This window comes from Onychostoma macrolepis, chromosome 12 (assembly GCF_012432095.1).
Source record: "Onychostoma macrolepis isolate SWU-2019 chromosome 12, ASM1243209v1, whole genome shotgun sequence".
Classification (NCBI taxonomy): domain Eukaryota; kingdom Metazoa; phylum Chordata; class Actinopteri; order Cypriniformes; family Cyprinidae; genus Onychostoma; species Onychostoma macrolepis.
The window spans coordinates 25487498-25508216 of record NC_081166.1 but is presented as its reverse complement, the minus strand read 5'-3'; the positions used below and the strand labels follow the sequence as shown (position 1 = coordinate 25508216).

The following is a 20719-nucleotide window of genomic DNA, read 5'->3' as shown; positions in this document are numbered from 1 at the left end:
AATCATAATTGAGTCAAACAAAATCAGAATCAGAATCAAATCAAATCAAATTGAGAGCTTGTGAACAAGAATCCTCACAACTAAGCACATACCTGCAAAATAGGGAACTGCAACATGCAAATTGCATTCAGCATGCATTTTATGTACATTTATGCTGTTACCTTATTGCCGTAATTCCTTTAGTGAATCAGCTCCAAAACAGCAAAAATTGTGCAGTAAATGTTGCACTAAGCAAGCACAATTCATTTTAGCAAACTGTCCATCTCATATTTTTAAACAGTTAAGCTAAACCAAAACAAAGCAGACTTTGATTTTATGATTAAACTCAAGTGCTGTTCTGAATTCTGACCACATTCTTTCAAAATGACTGTGCTCCATTTTAGTTTAATGAAATGCAGATAAAAAAAGAAACCAACAATATAGGCCTACCATTAGGACTCTCCTCATCTATGGCTACAATGGTTGCAGGCGGGCCTGTTCTGGAGAGCTTGCACTCTGAAAAGCAAGGACACAGAATGAATGGAAAAAGGAACAGAAAAAAGAGACATCAGAATTTCATCAAGTCTAGACTGCAACGTAACTCATACTAAACAAGACATTTCAATTTCAGCTCACATTATGTCACACAACCTGCACATAAAAAAAGGATCTACGAGTACTGTAACCTATCCACTGCTGGGACCGGGGGGCTACAAGTCAAAGATAGATTTACAAAATGACTTCTTTATGTGTATAGAGAGAGCTGTTACCACTGGGGTTGCAAAGGGTTAATAGAGTTGTGCTCTCAAGCCCGATGAGAGAACAAAAGAGGAACAGAAAGATAAGATACATCGTCTTACCCTCATACTGCCAGTCTGGAGTCACAGATAATGTCATCGGCAGAGAGCAGGAGAACGATGGAGTGACAGAGAGGTGGGGAGAGACAGAAGAAAAAAAGAAGCACAAAATCAAATTTTCATCTGATCCTCGTGAGATAAGACAGAGGAAATAACCAAACAGAAAGAGACAAATACATGGAGAAATTCAGAAGACAAGCAGTGTTACTAGCAAGTGGTGTTCACTCGAGTACATTTATTTTCTGGTGGTCCTCAAGATGACCGTGAATTTGCAAAAGTAGGAAATGTTGCTGGAAGAACATTCCTGTCAAACAAATATAGTTATAAGTCTACCCTTAACCATTAACTACAATTAAAATCAAATGGAAATGGTGACTTAATAAGAAACCCTGACTGGTTGAAAGAAATGATGTTGAAAATGAATATCAATGCGGACATTGCTTCAGGCAAAATCAAAGTAAGAAAACCACAAACGGTTTTGGATAACATTCCTGTCAAACAAATATAATCTTAAACCTAACAATTAACAACCCCTAAAATCAACATAGGCTCTTTGGAAAAACATGCCTCTACCTACATTTTGCGTATACATATAATTCACTGCCGTTTCCAGCTGAAATGAACATTAGTGGCAGTAAAACACCAACAACTTGTATTCCACTTCACGCAAATTATGATGACGGTGCATTATGTCAATGAATCAAGACTTATTTTCAAACATATCAAACCCGATCCCCACTGGTTGTACACTATTTTATTACAATACCAACAAAAATGTTGATCCATGTATGTCCTACTTGGCAAAATCATGGTTACAAAGTCGCTGAACATCAAAGTGTCTGTGATTTTGCCAATTAGGACAAAATGTACCCAGATCTATATCTCTTTTTGTCCTGGTAGAGCACTCCTGTCAGTTAAAAATATCCTTAAACCATACATGTCTTCACTAAATCTAAAAGTCTTAAACCTAGATGGACATTATGATAATGTTGGAATCCCAACCCCAGCCCTAAACTCTGGTTGACAAGAGCCCCAACCATACCCTTAACCATTTCAGTCTACAAGCACAGGGAAAATAACAATGTTCTTCAAACCCTGATGAAAATCAACCGGATTAAAATATACTTCTATCCCGACCCCAAACCTTAACTATTAACTCTAAAATCAAATGACAAATTGATGAGAAGTTCTTCACACCCCAACCCCCAATTGGTTAAGGTCATTTTGTTTCAGGACCGACAAAGATAATGATTGTAAACAAGTCCCATTTGTTGAAACCAATGTAAGTGGACCGCAAAACAGTTTGTGTCTGATGCAATTTCTACATCAGCAGAACAACAAAGACATGATTGACACTAATATAATTGTTCCTGACAGTATAGTGATTGCATTTTTCAGAGCCATGGCCTTGCCATTAGCAAATGTTCTACAGACCTGTTGCATCTTGAAATTACATGAAATTCAAATTCTACTTTGACATTTCATTGTAAAAGAAGTTCCAAAAAAAAACTCTATAAAACAAGAAAAAACAGACTGCTTTTTAACAGAGAAAGCAACCAGATTTTTAGAAGGTATCTACCAAATTCAAAACTTCTAATCGTCAGAGTTTCCCTTTGCACACAATGCACAACTAATTTTGCTTTTAGCTTCAATGTAGACCGGCGTTTTTCTTACATCATATGTGCACTATTTTACCCCAGGATTGCAGGAACTGACTATCCGCTTTCTTGATTTACAGTGGCAAGCAATGAGACAGTGCTACGCTGCAGTCCTTGAGTGACTGATTTGATTAACATGCTCCTTCACGGTAGGCAAGACGAGATCTACGACTGCCAGTGGTTGCTGTTGTTAGCAGGAGGAATCCGGTCTCAACCCGCTGGCTTTTCTCCTCCCTGTGCACCTTTATCCAAAAATTAATGGCAAGTTATGAGAAGACGACAGCAGAATATAAATCACATAAAATCGACACCATGAATTCTGCAACACAGATCAGTGATTATGAACAAAATGGGCTTTCTTTGAGGGCGCTATACAAAGCGAGGGCAATTAATTGTCCCGTTACGCAAAGGTTAATAGTCTGAAGTGCAAATGAAGGTCAAGTCTACAGTAAAAGTTCTCAGGATCGGTTTTCTGTGTTATGACGATGGTCGTTTGCATCAGTGCTTGTGTCTCCAAGGCCTGTCTCTGGCCTGCCGCTCATGAATTAGAGATTGATAGCATTTGTGTGGCTTTACGTAACATCAGAAGTGCTGACACATTAAACCAAGGCAAGTCGGGCTCTCTTAGCAACTGAGCCTATGATGGTGAGCAGGCTTTCAAAGGAAAGACCAACTATCTGGTGTCGCCATTAAAGATTCATGGCTATGGGGCCCCTTTTATACTAAGCAAAGGAAAACCATGACTCAGGAAGAAAGGAGTTATTACCATTGATGAACTTGGAACAAATGGTTTTCCAAATAGCACCCTAGACCACAAAAAGGGCAATAAGCTTTTATTTTCTTAGTTTCTTTTAGCCTAGAGGTGACCTAAATTTCTCTCAGCTTCAGCAGAGGTGAGAACTCTACCACAGCATAGAGATTCTGTAGTCTCTGAAGCTCGAAAACAATTATGACTTTTTTAAAGGCATAGTTCTCATAGAAGTTAAAATTGTGGTCATTTACTCAACAAAATATGAGTTTGGAACTATATGTACTATAAAACTATACAAATTATATATATTATAAAAACTATAGAAAACTTAAATACTTAAATATATAACAATAAAAGTACAATTACTTAGACTAAAATTACAATTAAAATAAAAATGGAAAATTACGGAGCCCCGCACATGACATGCAACAAAAAAATTATAAATTGTGAGCACGATTTACTAAAACGTGCACAAGATTACTATTTTGTTCCCTTGATCTGCTAAATCGTGCACTCAATTTGATAATTCGTTCCCTCGATTTGCTAAATTGTGCGCACGATTTAGTAATTTGTTCCCTCGATTTATAAATCGTGCACACGATTTAGCCTACTATTTTTTTCCTGCATGTGCGGGCCTCCGTAGAAAATAGAAAAACAATTTTTATAAAAAAATGACACTGGTCCATACAACTTGTGCACTATATTCCATGTTTCTGAAATATTCATTCCCATTATTTTAAGTCTTTGCTTTGATTGAGTAACAAACCAAATTTTAGTCATCGTTAAAGTAATATTTTGCCATTTTTGGAGCTTAGTTCCCCATGGTCACTTTCTACCTTCAGTATATGGAAAGAGAAGTGTGACCATTCTGTATAGTATCTCCTTGTGTTCCACACATAACATAAGTCATGCTGGATTGATATAAGGGTGATTATATGAAGAAGAAAAAAAGTGTTCTTTAAAAGTATGGCACCAGATTTCTCAGCAAAATCAAAGGTGAAAAAGTGAGATGCTGAGGGTCGGTCTTACGAATGCCTTAGATAAGATAACACACCTCTGAAAGCTAGGAGAGGAGCCAATGAGAGTAATCACAGAAGAAATCAATACTCAGCTACAAGCAAGCACACAGGAAGGAAATAGATCTCTGAAGAGCCACAAATCCAGAACGTGAACATGTTGGTTACCCACTAAGGTTTATCGTAATTTTTTGTTACGTTTTTCAATCATTTAAATAATTGTTTTCTTTCTTTCTTTTTTTTTTTCTTTTTTAAATTCTTTTTATTGTACTTTTTTGCGTTTATCAGTACAAACAGACACAAAATCTACAGCACTTTATTTACCATTTCTCCTTCTGCTGTATAAAATGAAAACAACCATTATTAAATAAACACATGCACAAAAATACTCTGATCTGACAGCTTTGTAAAAATTATTAAAGCTGTGATTAGAGAAGTTAACAACTCATCGCTGATTGAATCATCTTATTGATGATCATGCATGTTACATGACACCCACTGGGTGGAATAGTTTTTAATGAAGCGGATGGTTTTCTTTGAAGAAACATCTTAGATAAGCTAACATGATACTCCAATCACTGTACATCTAGCTCAGATAGCATGCACTGCAACTGTTTGATTTTAACAAAAACTAATGACAATTTTATTTTATTTTTTTGAGGGGGGATGTCTGCAAACAAGAAACACTTAAAATTTTAAACATTTTACATTTCATATCCAGTAGTGTTCTAATTAAAATTATTTCTGATCACATGGCCAAGTTTAATGCTAATCAAAGGATTTTGCTACATAAGGAAAGTGCCTATTATTAATTATTTTTATGTTGGATGCCATATAGATGGAAAAAGTAATTACACATGTATGTCTGCTCTTGAATCACCTAAATGCCTTTGAAGATGACATGCGTGTGCCTACTGGTATGACTGTAGCCTGTCTGAATAACAGTCATTGTGGATAATTCATGTAGTGTATGAAAATGAATAATCCCTTCATCTTGTATGGGTTGTGAATGTTGCACAGCAGGTAGTATGGAATATTATTTTAAGATATTTTGTATGGAATTTATTGCTCTATATATATATAGTGAAGCAATAAATCTCTTTTAAACCTAAACATAATAATTATGCATATCTCAAGATTATGGAAGTCAATAGATTATGGTAATGGAAGATTATGGAAAACAGAATAATCAAACAGTATATGGCAGGTATTCTCAAATTCGTCCACCCATAACAATTTGGACATCTTTTGAGAATTAATTAAGAAAGTGTTGTGACGTGACAAACCAGAAAGCTTTATAATATATTATAATATAGCCTTAATAATCAGCAAAGCTGTCTGCAGCCCAAGAATTCATAATGTGAGGGGGTCTAGTTTAGTTATGCCGCATTAATTAGCTTCCTTGAGCTGCAAAACTTACAGTTTATTTAAATGACATTTAAGTGGTTGTGTAATCAGATTATTTTACAAAATGTTTCACAATTCATATTCCCTTTATAATAATTGTAAAGCAAAGCATTAGGGTATGCAAATGCTGTCATCAGTGATTTGTGCATAGTGACAGACTGCTTGCGGCATTTGTAAAACAGTGCGTGTTTCATTCAACAGCAAAAATGTAAGAAAATAGCACCCAAATGTCAAAAGCTTGACAGCAAAACAGACAATTTAACAAATAAATGGACTGATTCCTAAATCATTGCATCCAATTATGAGAGACGAGAAATCACTGTTCTAGACTATTCAAGCAAATATGTTGTGTATTCTCTAATTCAACCAGATAGATAGATAGATAGATAGATAGATAGATAGATAGATAGATAGATAGATAGATAGATAGATAGATAGATAGATAGATAGATAGATAGATAGATAGATAGATAGATAGATAGATAGATACAGTAGATAGATAGATAGATAGATAGACAAATTACAGAGAAGACAAACAGATTGACAGACCATTTAGTGTTATTTATTTTTACCGGGTCATTTTTATTCACTCTGCCCTGGACAACCTGCATTTTCTAAAAGTGGCCCCTGAGCTGTGGAATCTGAGTTTCTCTGGTAAATGGTTTTACTGCCCCAGGGTTTCTGAAGAATCTCCAGAACAATAAAAGGACAGTGCGATGTGGGAATGACATCCACGTCAAGACACTGCAGCACATGGCTGCTTGTCCAGCGGGACACATCCATCACAGCTAAGGTCAAAGATCTGAACTTCTACCTTCTGAGTGGGATGGATGTCTCCACCGGGAGCCATTCACTACTGTCTGCTGATCAGCCCTTTTCACGTCTCCTATACATCAATCTGCCCTTGTGCTTAAGTCACAGCGCTCGGCAGAAAATAAGTTTGAAGATAAGCACGCTCAGCAAAAACTTCCAATCAATTTAATTTGTTTTGAATGAGAAAGTACAAAAGTTTGAATAAGTGTTTTCTAATTTTAATTGAAACCATTCTGGGTTTTACTGCATTCCAGGATGCAGTAATTGGAAGGACGATATTGAGAGAGCTGCAGTGATGGCACACATACAATAAAGGACTGGTTTTTGCTCATCACATATCCCATAACTTTAAACCACAAGCCAAATTTACTTTAAATTACTTTTAAGTCTTTATATGAAGACTGACCTCTTTTGCATTGAAAAATCTCTCATCATCAACTCCAATGGGTCTGCAGCATATTCCGCATTATGAACAGCTCTGACCTGATACAATATAAGCATGTTGACTCACATCGTGTGGCGTCCCTGAAGGGAAACATTATTGAAATTCTAATGACCACTGAAATGTTTAGTGATGAAGCATGTCTGAGCTGCGAATTCGTATAGCCTGATGAAAAATGGATGAGATTATATTTCTTGGAATGAATCTTGGCCTTGTCCTTAGTTAGCATTCAGTGGACACCATGCGTAGCTGACCTACTCTGGCTGAACAGTGTCCCTGAACAGAGCGGGCACATCTGAATCTTCAGGGGCGAGAGAGAGCAAGCACTTGGGAAGCTAGACTGTCGAACTCTAGTGGTCATGGTTCAAATGAGAATAGAGTGTACGAGGCCAACTCCACTATCAACTTTAGCCTGTTAGCCACACTGCAATATGGGAAATGTCAGCCGTTCAGTTCAAGTCCTCAGGGGTAAGAATCCACCAGAGAACATGCAAAATCTAATAGAATCAAAACATAGTGGACCAAAAGGTCCAGGTTGAGCTGCCTAGCATGGTCCTGTTACCAGCTGCAACTAACCTGCTCTAAAAAGCATTTTTCTCAAAGGAAAATTGGGCATTTATTTTAAATAATATGCCAGCCGAGCTACTGCCATTGAGATGAATGGGAATACTTAGAGATATCTCTCTCTAGACCTCTTTGTAATGGACTGGAACCTCAGGAGAGTGAAAGATCATTTGAGAGATAAAGTCAGGAAAAAGTACAGTCTGCTCTCAGAATAACAGAATGACAGCAGATGATCATCACTGTTGGTTTTGCCTGATTCTAAAGCTGCTATCAAGCTGAATGAGTTCTGGTGTCTATTAGAATGCACCTTCAATTCATTTCAGCTTTGCCGAAGAGCAGAGTGAGATCTACTGTATATTTCATAATATATATATATATATATATATATATATATATATATATATATATATATATATATATATATATATATACACGTATATGCATTTAACACTCCTAAAATTAACACTTGCCAAGCGGCAAATGCGAGTAAAAATCGGCGTTGGTGAGTAACAGTGTCAGTCGCCAGTAGGCAGGTCAAATTTTTTACAAATTATAACAATGCAATGTAGTGAGAACAACAGACAGTTTTTAAAAAGATTCGCTGTTTTTGACTTAAGTGAATAAAATAATATTTTCTGAAGACAAAATCATCGTAACTGGTTAGCTGTTTTGTCATAAGTGACAAGAGCGAATCAAATAGTTGGATACGAACGGGCTGATAAGATCAGAGCGGAGTGATGGCCAGCTTGTCCCTAGACAAGGTTCTGATAACTTTTACCTGAGAAAATATTGCTGTTTTATTTTGGAAGATTAATTTTTCCCTTCTTTATTCTTCATAACCTGAGAATGTGGCAACACATAGCTGGGGTTACACCAGAACGGAACGAAAACATGATGAGCAAACATCAGAAAGTCATGACGGTTATCGGTGTTGTAGCGAGAGTTGGTATTTTCACTGATGATGGATAAAAGAGAGACTGGCTTGCATTTGATACTGTAAAGCATGCACACTGCACGCGGTCACAGTCCTGCTGTGCGTTCAGGAGCTGTGCATCTGCAGCAGTGCAGTGATCGTTTCGCGCTGAGTCTATTTTTCCTGCGCTGGACGCGCTAAATTAAAGTGACAGACCATTGTTTGCGCTAAATATGAACATGGATTGACACAAAAATGTAGCAATTACACCATAAATGCATATACATACATATATATATATATATATACTGTAGCATTCTTTTACAAAAGTTTTGCGTTCCTCCGAGAAAGATACTTTTTAGTTCTCTTGTAAAACCTTGGTGTTCTCTTGCAAAATATTTGGGTTCTCTTGTAATTCTGTTCGCCTGAGAAACTTTGCATTCTCTCGCAAACATTTTGCATTTTGCAAAATTTTGAGAGAATGCAAAAGCTTTAAAATATTTTTTTGTTTTCCCCTCCCATCTCATTTTACTTTAATCACCGTGTAGCCTTAGGGGCTTTGTATATTTTAAAGTAATTTATATAATGCAATTAACCTCAAGCATTCAAAACATGGGTTTCACTACCACACACTGGTAGTTTCAGTTTCACTTTTAATAAATTTAGGTTTAGCTTTAATAAATGTTGTTTATAATAGATGCAAGTACAATTTATGTTTGTTTTTTACTTGTATATTGTGTTGCTGTTTTGAATACCATGCAACTTATCTGTTTTTTTGTTTTGTTTTGTTTTGTTTTTTTCTCAAAAACAAATAAATGTAATCTATTGACCTGGTGCGAGTTCTTTTCTAGAAAATATAGTAATGTATGCCTGCTCCATATCTCACCTTGAACTATTGCCATATTTGCAAGACTGAATTAGAGTATGTAAATATGAAATGCAAGAGGTAATTCCTGCAAAACCATTTGAAATATAGTGAACTTTAAGGCTAATTTGAGTGATTCAACATTTGAAACTGTATAGGTATTTTTTTGCATTGCAAACAAAAAGAGAAAATTTGGTCATAGTAACATTGAAAGAAGGTGAGAACAGCCCATAAGCATTCAGGTCAAACCCAATAAATCATGCTAACATGTATATATCTCTACAATTTCCTTTAAAAGATCCATTTACAAAAGTTTCCACACTGGAAAAAAGGTGGAACCAATAAATCAATGTTCAGTCTGGAATGTCCTTTATCTTCATTAAACCTGGAGGTCAAATGCAAATTGTCTTCAACCCAGACAGGGTAAATGTATGGCTTAGTGATGTTGAAGTAATACACTGTATGGCCAATTCCAGCTTGGGTTTGGCTACTTCTGTCATTTAGGTGAGGACAAAGAGTAAATCAATTATATATGGACTTCACTTTGGGCACAGAGGAAAATGTCAAGCTGGAACAAAAATGGCCCTTCCTAAACTGTTGCCACAAAGTTGGCAGCCCATAATTCCCCAGAATATCACTGCTGGGTGCAGCATTAAGATTTAAAACATTGCACAGCTTCCAAAACCATTAAGGGAGGAGTCCATCAACTTTTGGCAATATATTTTAGTTATACAGGCTAACAAGCTTCTGATAAATAAACACCAAAAGAACCATGAACATTGTCTTTAACACTTCAAGTTCCTGAAGTCAAAATTTACTGGTAATCTTCCCTTATAGTGAGCTCTTAACTTGAGAACTGCAGAGACTGTACAATTAAGTCAGAATCACGAACAAAGCAGTTCAATATGAAAACGAATCATTCAAACGATTCATTGACAACCAGCTCAAAAGAATGATTCATTTAGCAGTTCTGGAGGTTACAGCTCACTGGAGAGGAATATATTGGTCCCAAAAAATGTTGGTCTATTTTCCATACAAGGCAGTTTTATGACTTTATTTGGCTTTATTGTCCCAATAAGGTGGCATATCCATTTAATAATTCGAATTAAAATTAGAATTTACACTCAGTACGTTATTACTGCATACTACTTATATACTGCATTATAATGTACTACAATACTGAGGTGCAGATAATTGCCAAAATTTGTAATTAGTAGTATAAATAACAGAAAATCTTGCTATTTTCACTTAGTGTAAATAGCATCCATCACAATTTGCACTTAGTGTAAATAGTATCTATCGCTAAGAAAATATGCTATTTTCACTTAGAGTAAATAGCATCCATCGTTATTTGCACTTAGTGTAAATAGCATCTATCACTATTTACACAGTGCAAATAGCCGCTGCCATAAAATAAATAAATAAAATATGTATATGTACTAAATGTTACGAGGGTCAGTAAATAACAAGCATAGCCTTGTTTTGGGGTTAACTATTAATTTAACACTCTAGATAAGAGGGAAAAAATCATTTTGTACTCAAAAAAACGACATATACAGAGTGTGTTCAAGAGAAATAAAAGAAAGATTACTGAATTGAAGACTGAATGAAAAAGCAGTTTCCAACTCTTTGCAGGTGAAGGATCAATATACAGAATTTCTCCACTTTCATATCAGTGTGCCACATCGATAAAACACTAGGAAGCGCACATCTAAGCAACACAAAGGAAATACAGTAAATTCCAGTGGTGTCCAATGTGAAAGGATATGCGTCATCATAGATTGAGTGAAAAGAGGTTCTATTGTGCAAATTTCCTACATGAAATTACAATCTGTCATACTTTCATGCCAAGTCATTATGGTATCTGCAGAGGCGAACATGTCCTACTAGTAATGCATATGATACAGTGACAATGCAAAAAAATCAAACAGTGTGTAACATTGTAACAGTTGATGCCTGTGATATATTGATATACATTGACTGTTACAATGTTACACTTAGTGCTTACTGATTAATTTTATCATGTGAAGGTCACATTAAGCTGGAAACATTTTTATGTATGTATGTATGAATGTATTTATTTATTTATTTATTTGAGAAATATATTTATTTTTTCCCCATGAATCATCTTGCAACTTTTAAAGTGACTTTTATTGACAGATTTTTCCCCATTGTTCCATCATACCATCATACCAGACTTTCAATCTTGAGATATGAAAATCTATAATGAAAATCATTCATTACATCTTTAAAACCGTGACAATCTAAATGTGATGAAAATATTGTAACATTTACTGTGTGAAAATGGTTTATATCAACACATATTATAACTGTCTATTGTAGCAGTGAAATTAAAAATGAATTAAAAATGAAAATGACAGTTACAAAATTAGCCTAAGGAAGTAATTTCCACCACCTACATTTTTATATCCTATAAAAAATAAAAAATAAAATATTCGTATCATATAAAAAAATAAAAATAAAAAAAACCTCATAAGTAATTCATTAGGCATGATTCTTGTTTTAAAAACAATAACAAAACTGCCCTTAAAATGTTCATGTTATACTGTATATGTAAACTTTTATATGTAAACTACCTTTCCATGTACTGCTCAAACTGAACTTCGGAAGCACAGTGTTGATGCAATAATTTAACATTAGCATATTATTAAACTAACAACTTACTCTAAAAAGCATAAAAATACACAGGCGCACAAATATAGGAAAATGAGCCTCTCTGAAATGAATCACATTTTACTGCTAGTTTTCAGTATTTAATTATTTATATTTCTAATGAACATTTCTCTCACATTGCATGCCTTCTTTCATTTTTTTGACTGAGCTTGTTACAGTGCATTCTGAAATTCCTACAGAGATAGCTCACCAGTTTATGAATCAATCTTATGAGTTTTGGAAAACACAGATATCATCATCTAAATTCGATCGCTCCAAAGCAGGAATATTGAAGATGCCAGACAGTCAGGAAAATTCGTGAGGGAGAACTTACCATCTGAATCTTGAGAATAGCTAGCAACGGTGAGCAGAAGAACGCCAATGCCTATTCCCAACCATTTAAAGAGCCACGACCTCTGGCGCATCTTCACGTATTACAGCATGCTCACCTGTGAACATAAAGAGACAGATTACAGATGAAGTGCTTCTCTCGCATAATGGCAGTTGCACCATTTAAGACGCATGAGTCATAAGTTGCATAATTGGTAGCCGGTGCATTTCTAGACAGACCCCAGGGGGATTCAGATGCCAAGTGACCATTTGATTTTCATCTCTTTGAGAAAATTATTTACCGTTTGTCATAAAAAGCAGTCCCAAGGACTTTGAAGTTTACTCACTGAACATTCTAATTAATTCTGGTATCAAAACAGACAATGAAACTAGCTGAGTCAATTTCTCAGCCATAATTACTCAAGTCATTTTACATCATAAAAATAATAGAGAGTTTGGCTTTGGGGATGTTGCATCAAACTGAAATCCTCGGTAATAACAGTGGGCAGGAAGCATTTGCTGCACATATAACCTTTCCCTTTGAAGTGAGCAGAGAGATAGATAGCGTTCTTCATGTGAGAGATATAACAACCCACAGCAAAGTGCAGCTTTGAAGTTTGCAACATGTCTGAGGGGTCAACGAACTCCTTCCTGGAAAAGACTCAAAGACCAACATGCTTTGACAGGTTTGGACGGAAGGAAGAGATAAGCTTTGCTCCTAGAGGAATAAAGTCAATTTATTTACATTATGACTAATCAGAGGTGACAGAGTTTTACAATTATAAGAGTCTGTAATCTGAAAGAATATAGATACTGCAATCAAATCAATAGCAATTCTTTAAATAAGGTCAATTTTAGTGAATAATGGAGACAATAGTGCTCAATAACACCAATTGCTGAGAGATGATGGTACCTAATTTTCAATAGCTTTTCCATTTCATTTGAAAAACAGTTCTAAACAAGCGTAGTTTCATTTTACATTTTATTATGTCTTTATTTTATTTTATCCCTGTTTTACAAGGTTTACAAGGTCCCTGTTTTACACAGCTATGTCATTACTCTTCACAAAAAAAAGAAAAAAACAATTTAGGCCAAAACCCGTGAATGAGTTAGCATTTTGGCACTGCCAGTCCCATCGTTCTGAAGTCAATAGAATGGGAATTTTGAATGGGTTTTCGGTTAAATGCCTGAACTAGGTTCTGTGGTTAACACAAGCTCAATATTTTCACGCTTTGTTCTATGACTTAAAATACACCAGTAATACCCCTTGTGATTTTTAAAGCTTTTACTTGCCTTGAAAGAGGCAGGTGCTAACAAGTGGCTAAATTGGACTAGAGAGGTTTTTGGAGACATCATCACGCCAAACAGGTGAACTCATCCACTCATAAATCTGCTTTTAAATCCTCAGTGTGTTTATAATAACATATACTAAATCAAATTTTCAGGGGAAACTTTTTTTTTAAAATAAAGACTAAAATAATTGTTGGAAGCTTAATGGTGGTGACGCTGAAGTCTCGCATTTTGGCTTCAAAATTCATAAACTTTGTTTTCATTTGTGAACACAACATGCAAAACGAACAAAACAAATTATTATCTTTTGTTGGCCGCAGACCTTATTACCTAAAATAAGCCAAAAGCCAATGGAACAATCCTATTGGGTTTTTGTTGAGGGAACCATGAGGGATGCTGACTTCCAGGTTGGCCTAAAAAAACATAATCACTGCAATGCTCTAATCAAATGAATCCATGAATTGGTCAATTGATTTATGGGGCCCTAAATTAAAAGGTAGCACTGAGGAGATTAACAAACAAGTTGTGTTTTCATTAATTCTCATGGTCTAACATACATGTGGAAAGCATTTCCTTTATTGTCTAACCCTAGTGTGATATGAAAAATATAATTTTGTCAACACCATCTGTCAGACTTAACCCTGTTTAATCGATGGAGCTGAAATCAGATGCTGTGTTTTGTTCCTGTAACAAGGTTTTTAATAAAAGTTTCATGTTAGTTTCGTCAATACTGATTATAAATATATGACATGACAGCACAAAAACGTAATTGCCATTTTTTATTTATTTATTTTTTTTCAGTTTTGTGGCATGTTTTTTTTTTTTTTTGTACTCAGAATTGGTAAAACAACAAAAAAAAACATTTGACATCATCGACAGATATATTGCATGAATGCAAATAAGTGCATTTCCAAAAATAAACAATTGACATCAGATCCGAATGAACATCAGCTCAGCACAAGCTAGTCTTCGGCATCTGTAATACAATCTTGACAGATTCCTTTTGGGTATCAGGACATGGCTTTGCAAAACCTACAGAGGCTATTTTGAAAAGCCAAGAACAACAATATAACTTGTTGTCATCCAGATATCAAATCACATCAGCAAACCCAAAGCTACTTGATGAAAAGTTCCATTGCTGAGTGAAAAAGAGACAACCATACAGAAAGAGAGAGGGAGATACGTACTTTCAAGCTTTTCGACTTGTACTACATCAAAACCCTCAACACTGGAGTCGATCATTGCACTGCCATGCTCGCCGACTATCATTATGAATGGTCTTTGTTCTTCTGAACTGAAAGAGTCTTTGGAGACACGAATGTAATTTCATCCTCTGTTGTCAGGATGGAAGCATATCTCTCCCCTGTGTTCCTTTATACAAAGGTCTTCCTCTGGACAATCAATGAGAGATGCTTCAGCGCTACGCTGTGAGAATGCAACGGATTGACGGCAGACGCAATATGTCAAGGGACGAGTTCTATAAATGTGTTTCCTTCAAAATGTATTTTTGGTTTCGAGAAATTAGACAAAATTGAGTGCAGCCTTTTGTGTGCAGCTTTACAATCAGTGCACAATAAAGCTACGGGCCTCCAATAAGCTAATGGTCTAGAGCGGCGCTCTCTAGTTGAACCCTAATTTTTGTGAGTAACTGAAACAACACCTGCTTGACTGCATAAAGGCTTCCCAGAGCCACAATTTCACAAAGAGGGGTTGAACATATGCTGCCTTCAAATCATGTCAGAATAATCGTATTCATGAGATGAGTGCACATGCAATGTGCGCCACCAATGTCAAAATTACCAACAGGGAGCCTTTCTGGAAGTCAGGTATTAAAAATGGGGTGTTTAATGGTGGAAGCACTTTTTTGTTGGTGGACAGACGGATAAATAGATTTATGAGAGAAAAACAGAGAGAACAATTGACAGAATTGTATTGACAGACAGACACAGTATGTGAGAACAATGGATGGATGGATGGATGAGACAGACAGATTGACATATAAAACAGATAGATAGATAGATAGATAGATAGATAGATAGATAGATAGATAGATAGATAGATAGATAGATAGATAGCCTCAAGATGGTTGTTAAAAGACACAGGGTAGAAAGATAGAATGCTACAAGCAACCCAAATGAATCACAACATGGGGAACAAAAGCACAACTGCCAAAAGCTCCTATTATATGAATTATTATTATTATTATTATTTTTTAATTCCTGGCAACAGGCAAGACACTCAAAGAGCAAAAGCACTTTTATTAGAGAATTGTGGGTAATGGTAAAATCAGTCAGCCTCAACATTAAACTGAGTAGGCTGGGATTCTGACAGAGATCAGTAAGGTAATGGGCCACACTGAACCTGTCAACATAGCTAATCCATTACACTCATCTGTGTTTCACTGACTGCGGAACAGTACACCATTACTTTCAGCCACACAGCAGCTAGAAAACAACAGTCAGGACATAATGAGGCAGGGGCGAAATGCAATGTGATGGAACTGCAGGAGGCAGTGATTTATTCTGCCATGAGGAAATTAACATACTGTTCAACCACTGTTGACCGCACTAGACTTGATAGTTTGTGCTCAGCTGTAGTAAATGTATACAAGTTTAAATGGACAGTTTATCCAAACAAAATGTAATCTCCCTCACGTCGTTCCAATCCTGTATTCCGATATTTTTTTTTTTACATGGAACACAAGATATGATATTCTGAACAATGTTCAAGCAGCTCTTTTTCATTCAACTATGGTTCATATACAACTACTATCAGACCTATTAGAATTATTTTTTTGCATGAGCTATGCCTTTAAGGCCTGATCTCACCAACAGTGTTTTACTGTCCATTAGATAGCTGACTCAATGTTCCTTCATTATCTCTGGTGTGAGGTAATCAGGCATGTGTGTTTTTAGAAAGACAGACGTCATCTGCCATGGCAAATTAACAGAAATAAGTCTTTCCTCTGACTCATGACTTATTCTCACTAATGTCTATTTGCCTTGTGATGAGTTACGTTTCTTGAGCTATCTTCTACTTTGAAGTAAAACTGTTTAGCATATGGATGGGGATAAATTATTAACTTGTTTAATCCACATTTGGTGTCAATTTACTTTCATTCAAAAAACACAAGAAACTATGAGTTACTGGCTCATGTGGATGTTCTGAGATGAACAATCACAATATAGGTAAAAAAAAAAAAAGAGGAACCAAATTAATTGACATATCACCTAAGGTCGGCACAAAAGAATGTTTACGGTTGAATAATTCACTTTTTTTTTTCCTATTCTGTGATTAACAGTGTAAAATAAGCAGGGTATGTACCGGTGTGTGTGTGTGTGTGTGTGTGTGAGAGAGAGAGTCCCTCAACCACAAGCTGAATTGATTCTTTCCTTGCTTAATTCTGTTTCTGAAAGTATCCATGGGGTAATTTCTTCAGATGTTTCAGTTCAGCTCTCTAAAATCAAGAATGAAATGGGAAAATTATGAAAATGGCTTCAAAACAGATCTCTTCTTTTCCATAACAGTATAAGGCAAACTAAACCAGTCACTAATGCATACATCTAAATATCACGTATAAAATATATAGGGAACAATCCATCTAGGTAAACTGATGGCAGCTTATTCTCCAAAATAATGTTGTTATTGTTTGTTTGCTTGTTTGTTTACTGATAACTGATCCACAGTTACTGATTATCTAAGAGAGAAATTATTAACTTAAATAATTTGGGAGTTTGCGCACTATCCTTGCAAAAGACCATCATCAATCCAGCTGATTCATTATATCTATAGTCAAATGCCTTGGTACACAGAGAGAGGAAGACAGACTCTTTATTTTTCACACCCTTTTCAGCTCAAAACACAAGAGCATGTAAACAAAATTATGGCAGATTTATGACTTATTATATGGTGATGTCACCCGGAAAAAAAACTGCACATTAATAGATGTGAAGGATTAAACGATGCATCCAAGCACATTGTCAGTAAATTACAGAAACACTTCACTTAAAAATAAAAAAATTATGTTATTATTTGCTCACTCACATGCCACCATTGATACTAAACACCATTAGTCACATGTGCATGTATCATTTTGAAATGCAGAACAAGAATATTTTCAGGGGAAGATATTCAGTGAATAATGATCATACACCATTTTGTGTTCCATGGAAAAAACACTGCATACAGGTTTGGAAAGACAAGAGTTCACCGAAAATAAATAAATAAATAAATAAATAAAAAATACCTGAAAAAATGAATACCTACCATCGTGTTGTTCCAAACCCATAAGACTTTCATTAATCTTGCGTTGAAAACAGACCTCTGGCCCTCCATTGAAAGTCAATTTCGCCAAAACTTTCACTAATCAAAGTTCATAAAGGCATCCTAAAAGACATCCTTTAATCCAAGTCTTCTGAAGAGACACAATCGCTTAATTTGATGAACAGATTTCATTTACGCTTTAAACTCAGAGTTGGTTGAACCTTCTTATTGAAACATGCCCCTGGCATTTCCATAATGTATATTGTTTATGTGTAAAAAAAAAAAAAAAAAATGTAAATAAAAACATTTTGAAATTCTGGGACTATTTCTCTGAAATATTTCTCTCAGCAGATCATCTTCCGGAAACAAAAAATAGCCAGGATGAACTTTTTTGTTCACGCGGAGGCGATGCGGAGGTTTACATTAGCGCGAACCTCATGTGGATATTTGAATCTGAAAAGGGCAATCGGAGCGTGGGCGTGACCACATTAGATGTAATGGCAGACCCTTTGCAGTTTGAAATGATACCTTATTCCTATCTGTACGATCAAAACTCATGGAGTATTTTTAGTTCTTTTCGCGGTCACAAAGAAAATACGAGACAGCCTGCATTAGTGCGGGCTTCGACCCCAGGGGGTTAATTATGGAGCGATTTTTGTGCCAATATTCATCAAATAAATCCAGTGTTTTGCAAATAAACACAATCTGCTTTGCAAAGAAAAACTCGACTTGCAAACAAACGCAAAGTGATTCGCAAATACAAAACTCTATTTGAGAGAAAATGTAGGGAAAGAATGCCTAGTTAAATGTTTAGCCATGTCACTCCTGATTTTTGAACTAATCAATCATGTTAACAGTTTTACAGCACTTGTTGTGAATTTCACTGACACGGGTCACTTTTTGAAAACATCTAAATGGTTAATTATAGAGATAGTAAGACAGAAACTCACCTGTTCCCCACTCATACTGGTCTGAAAAGGTAAAGAGGTGTTTCAGGTCTCGGGAGACTAGCGTAAATTGACCGACAGCGCCATCTGCTGTTTATGGAAAAGAAAGTTGCTCAATTGCACATGTGAGAAAATCTGCCAACACGCATTTGTGAGAAAATCAAGCCAAGTTTCCTCATAAAAAGACAAAGGAGCCTCATAGTTGCAACACACAATACATATATTTGTCCATACCTCTGCATCTTCTCTCAAATAGAGTTTTGTATTTGCAAATCACTTTGCATTTGTTTGCAAGTCGAGTTTTTCTTTGCAAAGCAGATTGTGTTTATTTGCAAAACTCTGGATTTGTTTGATGAATATTGGCACAAAATCGGCTCCATAGGTACCTCGTTGTTACAATTAGGCACAAAGTCGCTTTCTAAAACCTCTCTGCTCCCTTCTGGTGGAATGAACTGCCAGCTTCCATCTGAACTGCTGAAACCATCACAACTTTCGAGAAGCAGTAAAAGACGTATGTTTTCCTGACACTTGACCACTCCACAACCATTAACCAATGCACTTGCAAAAAATAATAAAAAGATCCTCTTCTTTTTCTTTTCTGCATTTCTTCTCTGCTCTAGTGTTTCCTAATCTAGTCGCTTTGGATAAAATGGTTGCATTTACATGTTTTTGGATAGCATCTGCTAAACACATACATGTAAATGCAACCATACATATAACCATTGATCAGTGTACATATATATATATAGAGCACATCAGTGGGTCAACAGAAAATGTTGACCATATTTAATGAGCTCTGTGTACATGCACGTATGTATGAGATTATTTGTTATGAAGATCCCAATAAATCCCAAACTCTGTCATGAAACTCGAAATCCGATAGGTTCTACCTCAATATGACACAACGGCATCATTATTCACATGCCACAGCTGATTGGTTTCTTTTTGTATCAGCAGCCAACGAGCTTGCTGCTCAACATTCAAATAATTGACTAGTGTAGCACTTGCAGAGCGTTTCAGAAACCCTCCACCTTCCCCAGCTCCACCTGGATATATCTGCTATGGTGATTTATTGTGTGTTATATATGGGGGTTATTTTATATGTTATGTGCAGCAGCAGTATTTCTGTGAATGTATTGGCAGTAGCAAGTCTCAGTACTTGCTCTGCCATAGTAGCGTAGCAAACACAATAACGTTGTCATGTACATTCCCATGCTAAACTCCCAGAGAGCTGTCGTGACAAATGAAAGAATTTCATTTTTGGTTAACTATCTTGAAATTGAGCAAATAATTGCAAATAATAGTTGTCATTTTTTGGGGTGAATCATCCCTTGAAATGCCTGTGAACAAGTATGCGGACATCTTTTGGCTCATTTATATGTGGCTCATTTTTAAACTTGTGACCTACAAGAGAACACTGACAAAATTATTTTTCTTAGTTGTAAATACAACAAAGATACAGTATTAAAATGCCATGTGTTACTCACCATTTCTTTGCAATTATTTGTGAAATATACTAGCAATTTCTGAGTGAAAATTTTTTCACCATCATTTTTTTTTTCTTATCAGACAGAAAACCTACCAAATGTCTACAAGCTGAGAAGTATTTAGTCTTGAGAAAGACCTGCACTCCTCTAAGCCTTGACAGAATTCAGCCCAAGAGCAAATGCAAAGCCACCATGGGTTCTGTCAGAGGCCGACCTCCATCAGAGGGTCAAAACTCTTGTACTCTATCCCCTTCCAGGCTTAGCCAACCCCAGATGGGTCAGATGTGTCAAACGACATTTCTTTCTAATAACAGGCTTACTGTATCCCACAAGCCCTCTGCGATGCCGCCGCCTCCAGTCAGTGTTTAGACCAGGTGGCCGAGATGAATTGGAGGGCCGAATGTCCCTGAGTGTCTGATTACAGAGGCCCCATTTGATGAGGGTGCTCCAGCTAAATGAGCATT

At 36.0% G+C, this 20719-nt stretch overlaps 1 protein-coding gene across 11 annotated transcripts in view; it reads right to left on the bottom strand.

Annotated features, from left to right (window-relative positions):
* pcdh15b (protocadherin-related 15b) overlaps positions 1 to 20719 on the bottom strand; it is a 228945-nt gene that overhangs the window by 190639 nt on the left and 17587 nt on the right. For 8 of the 11 annotated variants that reach the window (XR_009273731.1, XM_058794175.1, XM_058794171.1 and 5 more), the window contains exons 2-4: positions 12273 to 12387; positions 840 to 854; positions 430 to 495 (exon numbers count right to left, since the gene is read on the bottom strand). Coding sequence is in view for 10 of the 11 variants with exons in the window: in XM_058794175.1 (XP_058650158.1) it covers positions 430 to 495; positions 840 to 854; positions 12273 to 12363 (172 nt within the window). In the remaining variant the exon portion in view is untranslated. The remainder of the gene's footprint in view (positions 1 to 429; positions 496 to 839; positions 855 to 12272; positions 12388 to 20719) is intronic. The other 3 variants (XM_058794176.1, XM_058794172.1, XM_058794173.1) reach the window with 1 other exon arrangement.